This window comes from Salarias fasciatus, chromosome 23 (genome assembly GCF_902148845.1).
Source record: "Salarias fasciatus chromosome 23, fSalaFa1.1, whole genome shotgun sequence".
NCBI lineage: Eukaryota > Metazoa > Chordata > Actinopteri > Blenniiformes > Blenniidae > Salarias > Salarias fasciatus.
Genome location: NC_043766.1, coordinates 12,670,143 through 12,684,825, shown reverse-complemented (window position 1 = coordinate 12,684,825; position 14,683 = coordinate 12,670,143). Strand labels below are relative to the sequence as shown.

Sequence of the window (14,683 nt, the reverse complement as noted above, 5' to 3'; positions counted from 1 at the left end):
TGTGGCTGTAATAAGAGCAGAAAAAAACAACTTGACTCTCTTTTAGGTAGTGTAACACAGTAACAGGCTGACACAAAAACACACTGACAGACCAGACAGACTAGTAGAAACCTTTTTTTCTTTTGCTGGCATGCCATTTATTTTTTTTTTACCTTTTGTCTATTTATTTACTTACGAATCATGACAAAAAGGAATAAGTATAGTTCAAAACTTATTTTGAGCCCACATTTTGAAAACTGAATTACATATGAATGTAAGTGAAAGCCTTCACCATTTTGGTCTGGTCTTCGTTTCAGGGTTTTCCACCAACATTCTCTGCATGTCATTTAGGAATAGGACACCAAGGAAGAGATTGTGTATTTATATACAGTATGACTGTCATGTGGTGGTGGGACAACATTTTACACCAAAAATCTGTCTTTTCACCTGGAGACTTTAAGGGGATTTTGTGTAAGAATTATCCCACAGGGATGCTACCTCCAAGCAACTTTTGACCCAAATTCAGCCAGAGTTTAGGAATTGATCACAAACGCAAACTATTAATGCCATGTCTTTATGAGTGGAAATTTTACATTTGATCATTTCTTCATATTCTTGTATTAAGTTGTAGGTAATAGGGCAGTCAATCGATGAAAATATTTAATCACGATTATTCATTAATTTGAATTAACTCGTTATTATTGTGCTAATTTTTACAGCCCAGTAGGTAACAAAAACATTTCTTGCTCGAGAATAAGGCTAAATCTGTATTCTTAGAACTGGGACTTAAATCAGAATGGTGACAGAAAAACCAAACAAATGTCAGACATCTTTCGCTGGTGTCAAATGCCTAACAACACTTTATCCTGCTTTGCTCGAATGATACAAGTGTTGTTCATCTTTATGTACAATCTTAGTAGGACTATTTTCAAAGGGTTTCTTGGCAACAATTTAGTGAGAAAGCTCTCCGTGCTTCAGTGGTTCAGAATCATCAGTGACTCACAACCAAAACAAATCAGTCCACAGAGCAGACTAGCAAGTGCTCACATTTCCAACACTCGTCACGCTGCCATTCTTCCTCCTCTGATGCTCCCTTTGGATTTTTTTCCCCCTTCTTCTCTGTCTCTTTACCTTCAGGGCATTGCCCCGTTTTCTTCTTTCTGCACTCAGAGTAGCCCTCACTGTTTGTGGGTGTCTTTCTGCTGTGATTGTATCTGTCTGTCCTTCTTTTCTTTGCACATACTGAGTCAGTGATTGGACTGCTTCCTTCCAGACACAATTATAGATTGGTCTGTGTGTGTGTGTGTGTGTGTGTGTGTGTGTGTGTGTGTGTGTGTGTGTGTGTGTGTGTGTGTGTGTGTGTGTGTGTGTGTGTGTGTGTGTGTGTGTGTGTGTGTGTGTGTGTGTGTGTGTGTGTGAGAGAGAGAGAGAGGGAGACAGAAAAGTTATGTGATTTTTTTATGCATGTGCAGAGAATTTATTAGCCTTTATTTGCTATAGAACGTGCAAACTGTTGAGCGTTTATTTTAATAAGTTGACTTTTGAGTCGTGTGCATGTCTCTCTTCAGTAATACCCATTAAGCTGTTTGCTTTCATCTCCCTTCCAAATTGCCTTTTTTCTTGGCTCGTCCTTATCAGTTCCCTGCTTCACTAAAGGTCACAACATCATCAGCAACATTACCACAAATCCCAGCTAAACAAAAAATAAATAATGAATCTGACAACCTGTTACTGTGCCTGCCTGCTTGTCGTCACAGCAGCTACCAGCCAATCCTGAACCAGGGAGGTGTGTCTTGTGCTCTCTGTGTGCCTGCTCTGAGCTCCTTGTGTATATTCTGAATGAAACAGCAAGGGAAGCATTTGCCTGGCATGCCGTGCTCCCCGCCGCTCACTGCTCTGACTGCACGAGTGAAGGGAAATCTGACTTCAGGCTCAGCTTAGTGGGAGCCACTCCGGGAGTGCCTTCAGGAGAGGTGGGGGTTGTTTGCTGAGAGAGGAGGTCAGTCGAGCAGCGGTTGATGGAGAGAGAGCAAGACAGGAGGAGGCAGAGAGCAGTTTTCAGCCCCTCTGAATCTTTCATAAGGGAGATCCTCCAACATCACGCTGCCTGGACGGACTGAGAGAAAGTGTTGGTGTGCGTCTGAGGTGTGCATTTAACTGGCACCCACAGTGACAGTGCACCAGGGACACGGGCAGGAGGAGAGGGAACCAAGGTGTGCACTTTGCAGACAGCAGGACCAGCAGAGAGATGGGAGAGCACTGGTGTTGAGAAGAGGATTTTCCTGAATGTGACCCCGTTGTAGACTCACGGCTCAGAGCCTCTGAAGAACAGGACCAGCAGCAAAGCACAGGACATGAGCCAAAGAAAAGAGAAAGGGCGAGGGCATGACTGCTGGCTCTCTAATCCTTAAACCCGTGAAGAACAGGGAAAAGGGGAAAGAATAGAAAGCACAGAGGCAGAGCTGCTCCAGCAACAGAGAGGTATGTGTCAGCTGGGTGTTTGTATGCATGTGAAGTAGTCTCAATTTTCCTGCAACGCTACAATCCGGTCAAAACTTCTCAGTGTCTGCATGAAGAGAACAGAACTAACTGCACATGACCGGGTCTCGGGACTGAAATTGGAGAGAAATTGACAGAATTTGACAGAGGAGTGATCCGAGCATCCCATACAGGCACGATCTCAGCCTCCCGGGATGTCATCCAACGAGCTCAGCGTGGAGATGGACTCCTGCATCAGGACGTTCAAGGAGCACATGCACCTGGAGCTGGAGCCCCCCAAGATACCAGGTGTGGTGGGAGGAAAGCGGGGTGCCACGTCGCCGAAGCTGTCCCCAAGAAGCTCCCCTCGTCTCTTCCGCAAGCTGATGGTGAACAAGAGCATCCGACAGAGGCGGCGCTTCACCGTAGCTCATACCTGGTAAGGCCTCCGGGTGGTCATTGAGAAAAATAAAACATGTTGGAAATGAGTTTCAGGCTTTTAGAGTGAAGAACTTTTGGCGGGGTGGGGGTGTAGTTAATGTGCACAGATTGACAAATGTAACTGAAATTCAGAGTGATGAATGAAGAGCTGAACAGCGAATGCGGATCAGAAGAGGATGATAGGAGTATCTGAGTGGGTGTTTGAGTGGTGGGAAATTGGGTGAGAATAAACAAAATGTAAAAGGAGAGGGAGTCATTAAGAGGGGAAAAACATAAACAGGGAAAAATGACTGAGATAGAGAGATGTGGATTTTTTGTTTTCATGACTTGAGGGAAAGGCGCTAATTGGACAAATAGTGATGGGAGTAAAAGGAAATGTGGTAACACAGTATGCAGAGGGTGTGAATCACTGAGGATGAGGAGAGGTGGAAGCTGAAACAGCTCTGACTTTGTGATAAGGAGGACAATTTTGTGGTAAGAGTGGGGTCAAATGTGTATCACAGGGCTGTTTAGTGATTCGTCACTATGTTAGGGGATTACATAATGGAATAAAATCACATTAAACAGACGGCCATCTCCTCCATTTTGATAAGGGTATCTCAGCTCTGTGCCTAGAGGTAGGTGTGTGTGTGTGTGTGTGTGTGTGTGTGTGTGTGTGTGTGTGTGTGTGTGTGTGTGTGTGTGTGTGTGTGTGTGTGTGTGTGTGTGTGTGTGTCTGTGTGTCTGTGCGTGCGTGCGTGCGTGTCTGTCTGTCTGTCTGTGCGTGTGCATGCATGCGTGCGCACGTGTACACATGTGGATCAATTCCTGTTTTGGTTGGCTGCCTGCAGAAAATAGGAGTGTTTGGTGCGTTATGCAACCTGGTGGTTCTTAACCTTTTTGGTTCACAACCCCAAAGCACAGATGGTTGTCTACATGCCACAACATGAGCTCAACACCAAATGACATGTGGATGGCAGTGTCACACTATATCCACACTGATTACACTCACATCTGTGCGCGTGTGTGTGTGTGTGTGTGTGTGTGTGTGTGTGTATAGCACAGGTGTGTAATTACCACTGACTGAATATTTGGTATGATGTCTGGAACAAGCAGATTTTTTTTTTCAGTTTGAAAAGGTCACAGGATCAATAAAATAACTTGTTCAGATATTTACTTTTCATAAACCCCATATTCCAGTCACCATCCTTTTCACGCCCCATCCCCCACCCACTTCCTGAGCTTACCTCCTCATTGTGCAGCAGTTTGGCTCTATAGAAGATGTGAAGGAAGAGCTGGCTATGTTATGCAATGTATGGATTAGAGGTGAATAAAAGAGCTGCTGTGATTGGGCTGGAAAAGCTCAAGGTGACTTTTTTTGTTTAAATTAAACTACTGAGCTGTGATGTTGTGACTTCTTTTAATTGCATATCATTTGCAAAGGTTAAAATATTCCTTCTGACTTGAGGGAATTCCCACAAAGCTTTAAAAAGACGTTTGTAAGAATGATCCTATATATGAGGTTATGTGATAAAGCAGGCTTGTCACTACTTGTGGTGGATTGGCGGAAAAGGAAATGAGCTCAGATATAGATCTGCTCCCGTATATTTTGTCAACATACTGAGTTGTTTATATCAATGGAAAAGAGATAATATCTGCACAGCTGTGTGTTTTTGTTTCTCTATGTAATTTTTGAACACTATACATAATATATATATATATATATATATATATATATATATATATATATATATATATATATATATATATATATATATATAAAACGATGACAGTGTTCTTGATGCACATTTGCAAATTTACTTGCAGTTTATTCTCTGCGATCTCCTTGTATGTATATGTTCACTCTCTCCTCCCTGTAGAGCAGCCGTCGGGATGGAGACTCATGCCTGTTTATCTCATCTCTCTCTCTCTCTCTCTCTCTCTCTCTCTCTCTCTCTCTCTCTCTCTCTCTCTCTCTCTCTCTCTCTCATTTGTTTAGCCTATCTCAAACCAGAGAGACTTATGGGGGGTTGGGTGGGTACAAGACACACAAGAAGACAAAATCGTTCAGAATAACGTAGAATGTCCTTTGCCTCGTTTTTCTCCTGAAAATCAGGAGTCTTGTTTTGATTCAGGGACAATACAACAGCGTCCAGCACCAATTACAGCCATTAACTGCTTTTCAATCCCATTAACACACAAGTTGAAGCACTTCCAAAAGGAAACAATGCCTCATCTCTGTGCTTAGGGTAATGCTTTGAGAATGACAGGTGGGCACACCAATGGAAAAAAGGCTTGGCACTGCATGAAAAAATAAAAGAACATAGTGGTAGACAACCATGACTAGATCTGTTTAAGTTTGTTTCATGTTTTTAACATGTCAGGATACAACCTTTAAATACAAAGCATAAAAGCAATCAGCAAGACTACAAGATTAGTCGCTGTATTCTGCTTTATCTCTTGTTATTAGATACACTTTGTATTGCTCCAGAATGGCATTTCATCCCTTTTGCCTTAAAAAAAAATAAAATAAATAAATAAATAAATAAAATCGCCTCACCTGGAAATCCTCCTGGGTATTACAGCCCACGCATGCTTTCTGGCCTAATTGTGTCCCCACCTGTGCCAGATCTTTGGAAAGTAATGAAAAAAGATGATGAATTAGTGATGGGCTTTGTTCAGGCTCTTCCGCTGTTAGATGATTAAAAAAGTTACATAACTGCATTCCATTATTTTTATTTCAAGTTATTTTTAATGTGGTTAGAGCTGCATTTATTACTGCTGGTTAATATTTAGCTGTTTCAAATGACTTGAAACAGACTAACTATATTCATCTATTTAACTATTTTACATCATTAATACCAGGTGCCATATTCCAATCAGACATTATCATTTAGGTCTGTTACCTCAAGAGCAGTGACTTGGACAGGTTGTATTTTTAAGGAAGCAGTATTACGTAGTCATTGAATTAAGCATGAGATGACGATGTGAAAAAAGTGGGGAGGAACCTCCGGGGGAGCTGTCATCTAAATCTGAAGCTCACCATCCACTTTCAGCGTGCTTCACGGCAGTTTTCTGTTTTGTTTCTATATCGCTGCTCTCATATAATTATTTCAGCATGCAGAGGGGAGCAGTTTGCAGTGAGAAAGCTCTGAAATACCACTCCACATCTACCCACCAAGGACCAAACAGTAGACAGACACAGTTAGCAGCTCAGTGCTGCACAACACTGCGGGGCAATTAGCAGCTTAAGATCCACATATTTCCCTCTGGAATTTTCAGAGACTATAGGCAGAGCTAATAAAGATAAAACTGGACTTAACATTTAGCAAGTTGCCAGAAGCATGAAATTGAAAATGTGATGTTGCTTCATAAGTGCTTATGTGTGAGCAGACAACTGCCAATTTTGTAACCTTCAAAATGGGCACAAGGTCAATGTTAATTTTACCGCTTTGTGATAAGACAGGTTTTCCCCATGACTGTCCAGTGCTTTCTATTGCTCCTGCTGTTGTGATGGCGTAGCTTGTGGTTTGGCCTTTACTTGCTGAAATATGAAAACCTGAAAGACATGCTGTCTGGTGGGAAGAGATGTTTCTATGAAGCCTCAGTTTATTTTACAGAATTGATGAAATCCAGATTACAGATGTGTAAGATGTCAAACTTACAAATGCAGTCCTGCCAGAGATACAGGCTTTTTAACTGTCTTCAAATAATGAAGCTGAATGGTCCTGTTGAGTAAAGTTGATGGGGAAGCATGGACACCGTGTGAGTTGTTGATGAACATATATTTTTTTAATCTGCAATTTCCTTTTGTTTTTGTCAGACTATCTTCTGAGAATATGTGAAGATTACGTCAGTGTCAAAATAAGCTTATGTGTTCCATGAAACATTAAACAGTATCATTTTAAACATAACGCAAGTTTTTTATGCTGTGTACAGAACAAGTTTGTGATATTCAAGAATCACTCTCCTTGTTTTATTCTGTTTTTATTTATATTTCATACAGCATTCCTATTTGTGTAGAACCTTTACTTTTCTTTTGAATCTAAATAACAGATTTATAGCCTTTATTGTCTCATATTAGTAATACATAGTTAAATATACTTTGAAAAGTACTTTCACTTTGATGTAAAGGCTTGTTTTTGAATTGTCAAATTATATTTGAAGAAAAAATATAGTTCAGATTTTCAAATTAATAACATTTTTGTGCACCTACTGTATGTTGAAAAATGCTTCCATTAAGTGAAACACAAATATGTGCAACAACTAAGCCTCAATCAGCCACATCAGGAAAGTGCATTTATATTTCTCTAATTTTGTAAACAGGGTTGTACGGGTCAAATAGAGCATCTTCTTGAAAGGGTGTGAAAAGTTATCTGTACAGCATTTTAGAAATATCTGATAAACCACAGATTTATTTTTGTTTGATTTGAAGAACTTGTTAGAACAGTCACTTTTTTTTTTTTTGTTTTTTTTTTTGTGATTATTAAATTACTTTGAAGCCTAGTGTTTTTTGTTAAAAAGGAATGGGAAACAACAATTAAAGATAGGTTAAAAAAATAATGGCAAAGAAATTGCTGGTTTGGAAAAGATGTTTTTGTAAATATATGAAATTAGTCACAGTCTGACTTTAAATTAACTTTCCCTACACTGTCAGCTATTTCAGTCACACACACATTTTGTACGTTTATATGTTTTTGAATTAGAGGATTGACAAAAGGATGATGATCACAAAGACAGTCTGGATGTTTTCTGTTATGAGGCAGGTGTCTGGACCACCTTTTCCTCCTGTTTTTTCTTCTTGTCTGTCTTGCTGTTTAGCCAATGGCTGGACTTTTGAGAGGTCACCAATCAAACTCACAGCATACAGCATGTTTTCCAAATTCCTGTGTGATTTCCTTATTCAACCCATCCCTGCTGTGGACTGGTGGCTGCTGAACTCCTGACCTACTGGCACTCAGACAATGACTCCTCTGTTGAAGCTGTTCGGCTGTTCCTCGGCCTCTGTCTCTGCCTGCCTCCATTTTTTTCCATTCTTTTTGTCTTTCTCTGTGTGTGTCTTTCCTAAATATCTGTCTGTCTGCTTCTGTTTTGTATGGATGACTATCTTACTGTTTTTTGTCCACCCGTCTCTGCTTTGTTGCCTCTTACTGTGAGCGTTCTTTCTCTCTTTTTTTTCTTCCAGCAACTCTTTCCTTTTTTCATCTGCTTTCCTTGCCTATCTTTCTTCAGTTTGCAGTCCAGAGCACTACATGATGTAAATGTTTGATGGTAGGCTGAGGCGTATAACTGCTGTTTTCCACTCACACAAAAAGCACATTAAGAGAGAGAGAGAGAGAGAGAGAGAGAGAGAGAAGAACGACACTGCCCTGGGAATATGAAGAAGTGAGAGGAGGGGAGCAAAGACATGAACAAAGCGTCTTTTTTTTATATATATATATAACTTTTAGATGTTGAATAAATCTTACAGATAAATGTGCCAGCCCTGCCTGTAAGTCCTCAACACCCAAACTAAAGATCATTGCACCTACTGTGTATTTATAAAACACAAAATACTTCAGCTGGTTTTATCATCAGCTACAAAAGAAAGAGAGTGTACTCTCAGACCATGCAGAGTGTGGCCTCCCTCTGCGTGTGACGTCCATCTGATGCTTGAAGGGGGCCAAAAGATACTGGAGAAGGCAAGAGGGACAGATAAGACTATGGGAGGCCAGTCAATGCACATGATGTGTATATAGAAAGAGAAGGGCAGAAAAACAGACCTCATTTACCACAACAGTGTCGGCCCTGGCAAAAAACAAACAGAGGCTGAGCTGCACAGAGGATTATTTACCTTAGCTCAAATGTAAACCTGAATAGCCATCGTGCTGTTCTATTGCGTCCGACACTCCATCTGCTATTAATTTGTTTCTTTCTCCACTGGCCTGTGACTCATCCAAAATCGTCTTTATAAGAACGTCAGCGAAGGCTTGACGTTATTATTGTTGCTGCTGCAGCCAGTGTGTTTACGCCAACTGCTCACTTGAGTAAGAGACAGGGAGACGGATGGAGAGACAAAAGAGAAGCCATTTCATTACAAAGCAAATTGCTCATGAATTAAATTAAAATATCACTGTAATAAACTATATTATGGCTCCTTGTTAGAACCACCTTTGTAAAATCATGTGAGGATGTTCTCATTAAATTTTCCTTAGTGAGCCTGTTCATCTCTGTACAGCAGTCATTCTTTGTGTGGCTGTCTGTTGTAATTATGTAATGTCCTGCAACTCAGTGGGAATCTTGGCCACTATGTCACGTATCGCCTCGATGAATCGGTCCATGTATCTATGACCAGATTGTAGATGAAGTTTGTAGAAAGTGTAAAAGAATATGTAAGAAATTAACCAAGAGATATTATGGCATTCTGAAACAGGGACACTTTACTGGGCAGAAGCACAACGTCCCATTGTGGCATTTGATAAGAACTCATATCAGTAAGTAGATGATTTGTACTTGTACTCATTCTTTAAAAAGTGAAATATATCATTACATACCACCATTAATCCATTCCCATTTAATATGAGACTAAGACATCTCTACTCTGATATGTATGTCCCTCCACCATAGTGGAAAAATGTAGTTTGAAAAACACTGGGTGCTGGGGTTAAATATAACGGTTAGGTAACATCATAGCACTGAAGGATAAAAAGTTGAAGCTCTTTAATAAAGCATGGTGCATTAGACAAGAGTTGACTGGCCTCTTTTATTTTGTCAGACGTGCACCAGGCACCTTGCTCTTCCTGTGCATTCTCAACACTGGAACCAGACAGCTTTTATTCTTCAGTTACTTGTAGTTTAGTGGAGAATGTCGTCAAGCTGTTCCTGAAGAACTTGGTTTACATTGAAATGTTAGTTTAATATGCATGTGATCAATGACATTGGGCATTTATGAGGCTCCAGAAACAGTAAATTTAAATGCATTGATGTTTCTGATTGTTTATTATTATTTATCATATCTCATTGGGATTCAGTTATGATTTTATTGTCACAAATCAAAATTGTTGTCATATAGAGCTTCCAATTTTAGAAATATTCAAGGAAATATAAGATGTCTTGTTGTCTTCTGTTGCTTTTAGTGAATAAAATTAGCCCCCACCACCACCCTTCATTCGCTCATGCTGCATGACTTGCAGTTAATTCTGCACCCCCTTCTCTTGCTCTGTCTCTCTCTTTCTCTCTTCTGTGTCACTGTACTGAACCAGCCAAGCAGAAAGTTAACTATTACGGATGGCTGAAGGAGTGTGATCGCTTCGGCGTGTGTGTGTGTGTGTGTGTGTGTGTGTGTGTGTGAGTGAGTGTGTGAGTGTGTGCACGGGCTTGTTAGCATGTCAGCATCTTGACCAACATTGAGTTTCAGGGGATGAACATTTATTTCCCACGGTGGATGATGTGTTTCATGTTCCTTTCCATGCTGAGCCCTATAACACACATTTCTTATTTAATTCTCAGAATTCTCTTTGTCATTATAACTGCTCAACATTTACAATATTTTCTTGATATATTGGCTTAAATTTATATCCACTCCTGGTAAAGCAATATCAGGAAATCAGAAGGTCGTCATCACGAGCCACTGGGACATTTACCAATCACCGCCTTTGGATATGGCCAAACCTATTGGGCATTTTGGACTGAATTGAGTTTCCGTGTATGCAGAAGGTAAGCGCTTCTCTTAGTGGGATGTCCTGGTGGTTGCTTTAAGCTACTGTGGAGAACATACTGTGCCATGTACTTACACTGCTGTCAGCTTGAATTTAACTGATGGAGTGTATTGCTTGTCATCCAACCACTTCCCCTCTGGTACCCAGCCTTAAATGGGTTACAAGAGTGTGTGTGTGTGTGTGTGTGTGTGTGTGTGTGTGTGTGTGTGTGTGTGTGTGTGTGTGTGTGTGTGTGTGTGTGTGTGTGTGTGTGTGTGTGTGTGTGTGTGTGTGTGTGTGTGTGTGTGTGTAAAATGCAAGCAGACTCATTGTTGATGCCAGATATACAGTATAGTATATACAATGATGCACAAGGGAGTTTCTATGTAGGAGATGATAGGAGAGTTTATTATTTTATTTGTAAAGTGTGCCAAAGGATACATATTTAGCAAAGTAACTTTTGTCCTAAGTCATTTTATCAAGAGTGATGAGAAGTCTTTGATGTAAAGAATAGGAAGGTTTTCTTGTTGTTTTCTCATCATAAAACTGAAAGATATATGAAGGTTAGGCTTATGATAGACTTCCTATGAATTATTTTGTGGAACATAAAATAACCGGCAGATCGAATGTATGTATGTAAGAAAATGATTAGTGTATAATGTGGATTACCTGTGCCTGTGAATCAGAATGTACTGCTACGGGAGCTTGTGTGATGTCTAGAAACAATGTGGCCTTTACAGCATCAACATATCTGTCTTCATTATGTCCATTTCTCATTGCCTTTCTTCTGCTGCAGTTTAACCTCTGGTGTTGTGATGAAATTTGTCGTCTGTTTCACCATGAACATAATCCTCAGTTCATACAGAGAGGCCATAAAATGTTTGTGTTCTGCCTTATTATTATTATTATTATTATTATTATTATTATTATTAATTTTTTTGTGAAAAGAATTAAATTGGACTAAACTGATTAATCCATAACAATCCCTTTTAGGTTGAGAAGAAGCAATCAGTGGGACGCGTCATGAAATTAGGTCCAATTAGTCCCCATTCTGTTCAGAGAGGGACGACAAGGTTATATGCTGTGTGTAGGGACCATAAATCTGCTCACACTGTGCCCTTTATAGGACAGCTGCAGCTGTGGATTTTGTCACTAACATATTACTCAGTGTGTGATTGGTGTGTGTGTGTGCTTGTGACATGCACATGCATCTTGGTCCGGGATCATACTGTTGTAGTTCTTATAAGACATAAGAGATACAGCTGTACTTAAACTATTACTCATGGTTGCAGTGTGTGTGTGTGTGTGTGTGTGTGTGTGTGTGTGTGTGTGTGTGTGCGTGTGTGCGTGCGTGTGTGCGTGCGTGTGTGCGTGCGTGCGTGCGTGCGTGCGTGCGTGTGTGTGTGTGTCGTTGCCTTTGTTTAGACGCGTGAAGTGCCTGCTGAATATTGTCGTTAACCCACAGAGAGGAGCGCAGCCATTCATTAATAACCAGAGCGCTGAAGCACTATTTGGATAAACTGAAGTAAGCAGACAGCAGTAGATTCTTCTTCTGGTTTGTCCCCTTTTGTCAGCTTCAAGAAAGAAAGAAACTCAGATTATTCACCTCTCGATTGATGTCCATCTCACAAACTAAAAGTAATTATGGTAACCTTTTCAATTTTTTTTTTTCTTTTTCAGTGTGCATCGATGCAGATCAGAGGCAGAGCTGCTTTGTGCTTCATCTTACTGAGTGAACGCAGGCTTACTGCATCTGAAAACTGAAGTCGCTGTTGCAGAAGTTATTCAGAAGTTGTTTCAGCTGAGCAAGGATTTACTAACAACGAACATTTGTCATCACATTTACTTTAACTGCTCATTTCGTCCATAAAACCAATGCAGAGTTCATACTTGTCACCTTCAATTCCACACAGCAGAGTAATGATTAAGCCTTGGCAGTCAGTGCATCAGAATGTGTTTTCAGGCTGGCACACTCAGTAAATCTGTCTGGGAATATATGCTGTATGGGAACTATTGGAAACAAAGATGGGAGTGCTGACAGATTGAAAAGCAATATGGTATGTTTAGGAAAACAACATTTAGGAACTAGCTAATTCTACAAAAACAAATTATGAAATGAGCTACAATGCCAGATTGTGAGTGTAACAGAGAGACGGGCCTCATTGAGAGAATTCAGGGCGGATGCAGGGGACTTTCAGTCACGCTCAGGTGCAGTGCCACCTGCCACTGACACGAAGAGGAAGAAGCAGGATGTAACTAGAGCAGGGTGTATCTATAGTCGGGTGTAACGGCCACACCGTTTTGGTGGTCATGCACCTCAGAGGCTCATGCCACTCGTCACACATACATACAAGTAACAGGTGCAACAGATGCAGGCTGTATTATAATAGTTATAATATTATTTATTAATCTATGACTTATATCTCAATCCCTATATCAAATATATTGCTGTATACATGATGTGGGCCTTGCTATAGTTTTGTTCGATTTCTGACAGTTAAGCTTTTCTCAGCATCTTTGGCAACAAAATACTATTAAATGATGTGTCATTGCTGGGCACATATGAAAAAAACATGTATAAAGACTGCCAGATCACAGTGCTTTGTTAAAATATCAATAACTAGTCTGAGCTTGTCATAGACCTGTGTGTCTTTTACAAAGTATTTCTGCAAAGAAAATCTCTAATTTGGCAGTACAGGTACAAATTCAAAGATTTGTGTATAGTTTGGTCTAAAAAATAAGTATATCAACGTCTTCTACACCATCTTATACATATGGAATATGCACCATTATTCTAGTGTTCATCCCAGACACTGTCGTTCATAAAGTTCACCAAGCTAACATGGGAGTCGCGTTTGTTGACTGTCTGGCTCTGAGACATTGACCTGAATAGCCCAGTCTGGTACAACAGGATTCTCTGTGCAAACGTCCAATAAACAAGTTTTCCAGCGCTCCTGCTTGGTCACAGTGTAATTGTTCTCATCTGCTTCATTCGCCTTTTTTTCATCTTAGTGCTATTTCTCTGTTTGCCTGCGTTCTTTGCAGAGTGATTAAAGGAATATGAATGTGTTTCAGTAGTAACTGACTTGGCGCATGTGGACTGTGTAGGCTTTCTGTACGTGCACGGCTCGTGTCTGTGTGAGATTCACAGTGGCTACAGCCGTCTAGACAAACCCAGTTTATTTACAGCTGCGACAGATGAGATGGATGGTCTGCAAAGACAGAGGGGAATGGGAATTAGGATATGTGTCATTTATGGGGACATGATTCAGTTTCCGCTCTCATATTAGGGAGAACTTCCATCCTCATGGGAGCAAAAAAGCAGGCTCCTACGAAGACAGTCTACATTTTTAGGTGCAGACATATTTTATAGATAAAAAATGAATTTAACTTACCATCAGGTAAGTAGTACCTGTGTCTGCAGTCTGCAGGGTGTTCAATGCAGTGTCAATGGAATGCATAAATGAACATTTGAGTCCCTCTTGATGTTTGCATATATGCTTACGTTGCATATACCAACTTCTGTCACTCTTATTACTACAAATCACTGAATTCTGTGATGGTGATTGTTAACTGCAGCAGGTCAGGCAGATGTTTTCAAAGCTTGAGGTTTGTGTAAATAACTGCACGGGTAGACATGTACACAAATTGGGCTTTTCAGAGAAGCTGAATGGTTTAGTGTTGGTTTGTGCTGAGGGATAAAAGGATATGTGCTCATTGTTTGTGTCTGTGTATGTGTTTAAGTGCTTGCTTGAGAGATACAAAGTAAACCAGAGGGGGATTTATGCTAGCAAAAAGAAGAACAAAAAGTCTTGGGTATATTTGAATTTGTTCTCTAACATTTGTCTATAGTGATGATGAAATGTTTTTCATTATTTTAGCAGAAATGCTAAGATTGCTTTTGCCCAGTCGTGGTCATTTATCCCCACATGCCAGGATATTAGGAACAAATGCTGCAGTGCTCTTGGCAGCATATTGCACATGCATGCATTTATGCATGGCCTGTTGCAGTTCTAAATGAAAAGTGTAGCTTGTTATGTTTTGAACATGACAACATTTTTACAAATACATAAGACAATAAGATTTTTTAAGTTGCCTCATTTTTCTGTTTGTGTAAGTAAATATTATAT

The 14,683-nt window shown here is 40.2% G+C and overlaps 1 protein-coding gene across 2 annotated transcripts in view; it reads left to right on the top strand.

Annotated features, from left to right (window-relative positions):
- Positions 1 to 14,683, top strand: part of pde4ba (phosphodiesterase 4B, cAMP-specific a) — a 147,275-nt gene that overhangs the window by 23,260 nt on the left and 109,332 nt on the right. Inside the window, exon 1 of one of the 2 annotated variants that reach the window (XM_030082378.1) lies at positions 1,831 to 2,896. The exons of the other annotated variant lie outside the window; for it this stretch is intronic. Coding sequence (XP_029938238.1) covers positions 2,673 to 2,896 — 224 coding nt within the window. The 5' untranslated portion in view covers positions 1,831 to 2,672. Of the gene's footprint in view, positions 1 to 1,830; positions 2,897 to 14,683 lie in introns of those variants that run through there. 2 annotated transcript variants of the gene reach the window in all.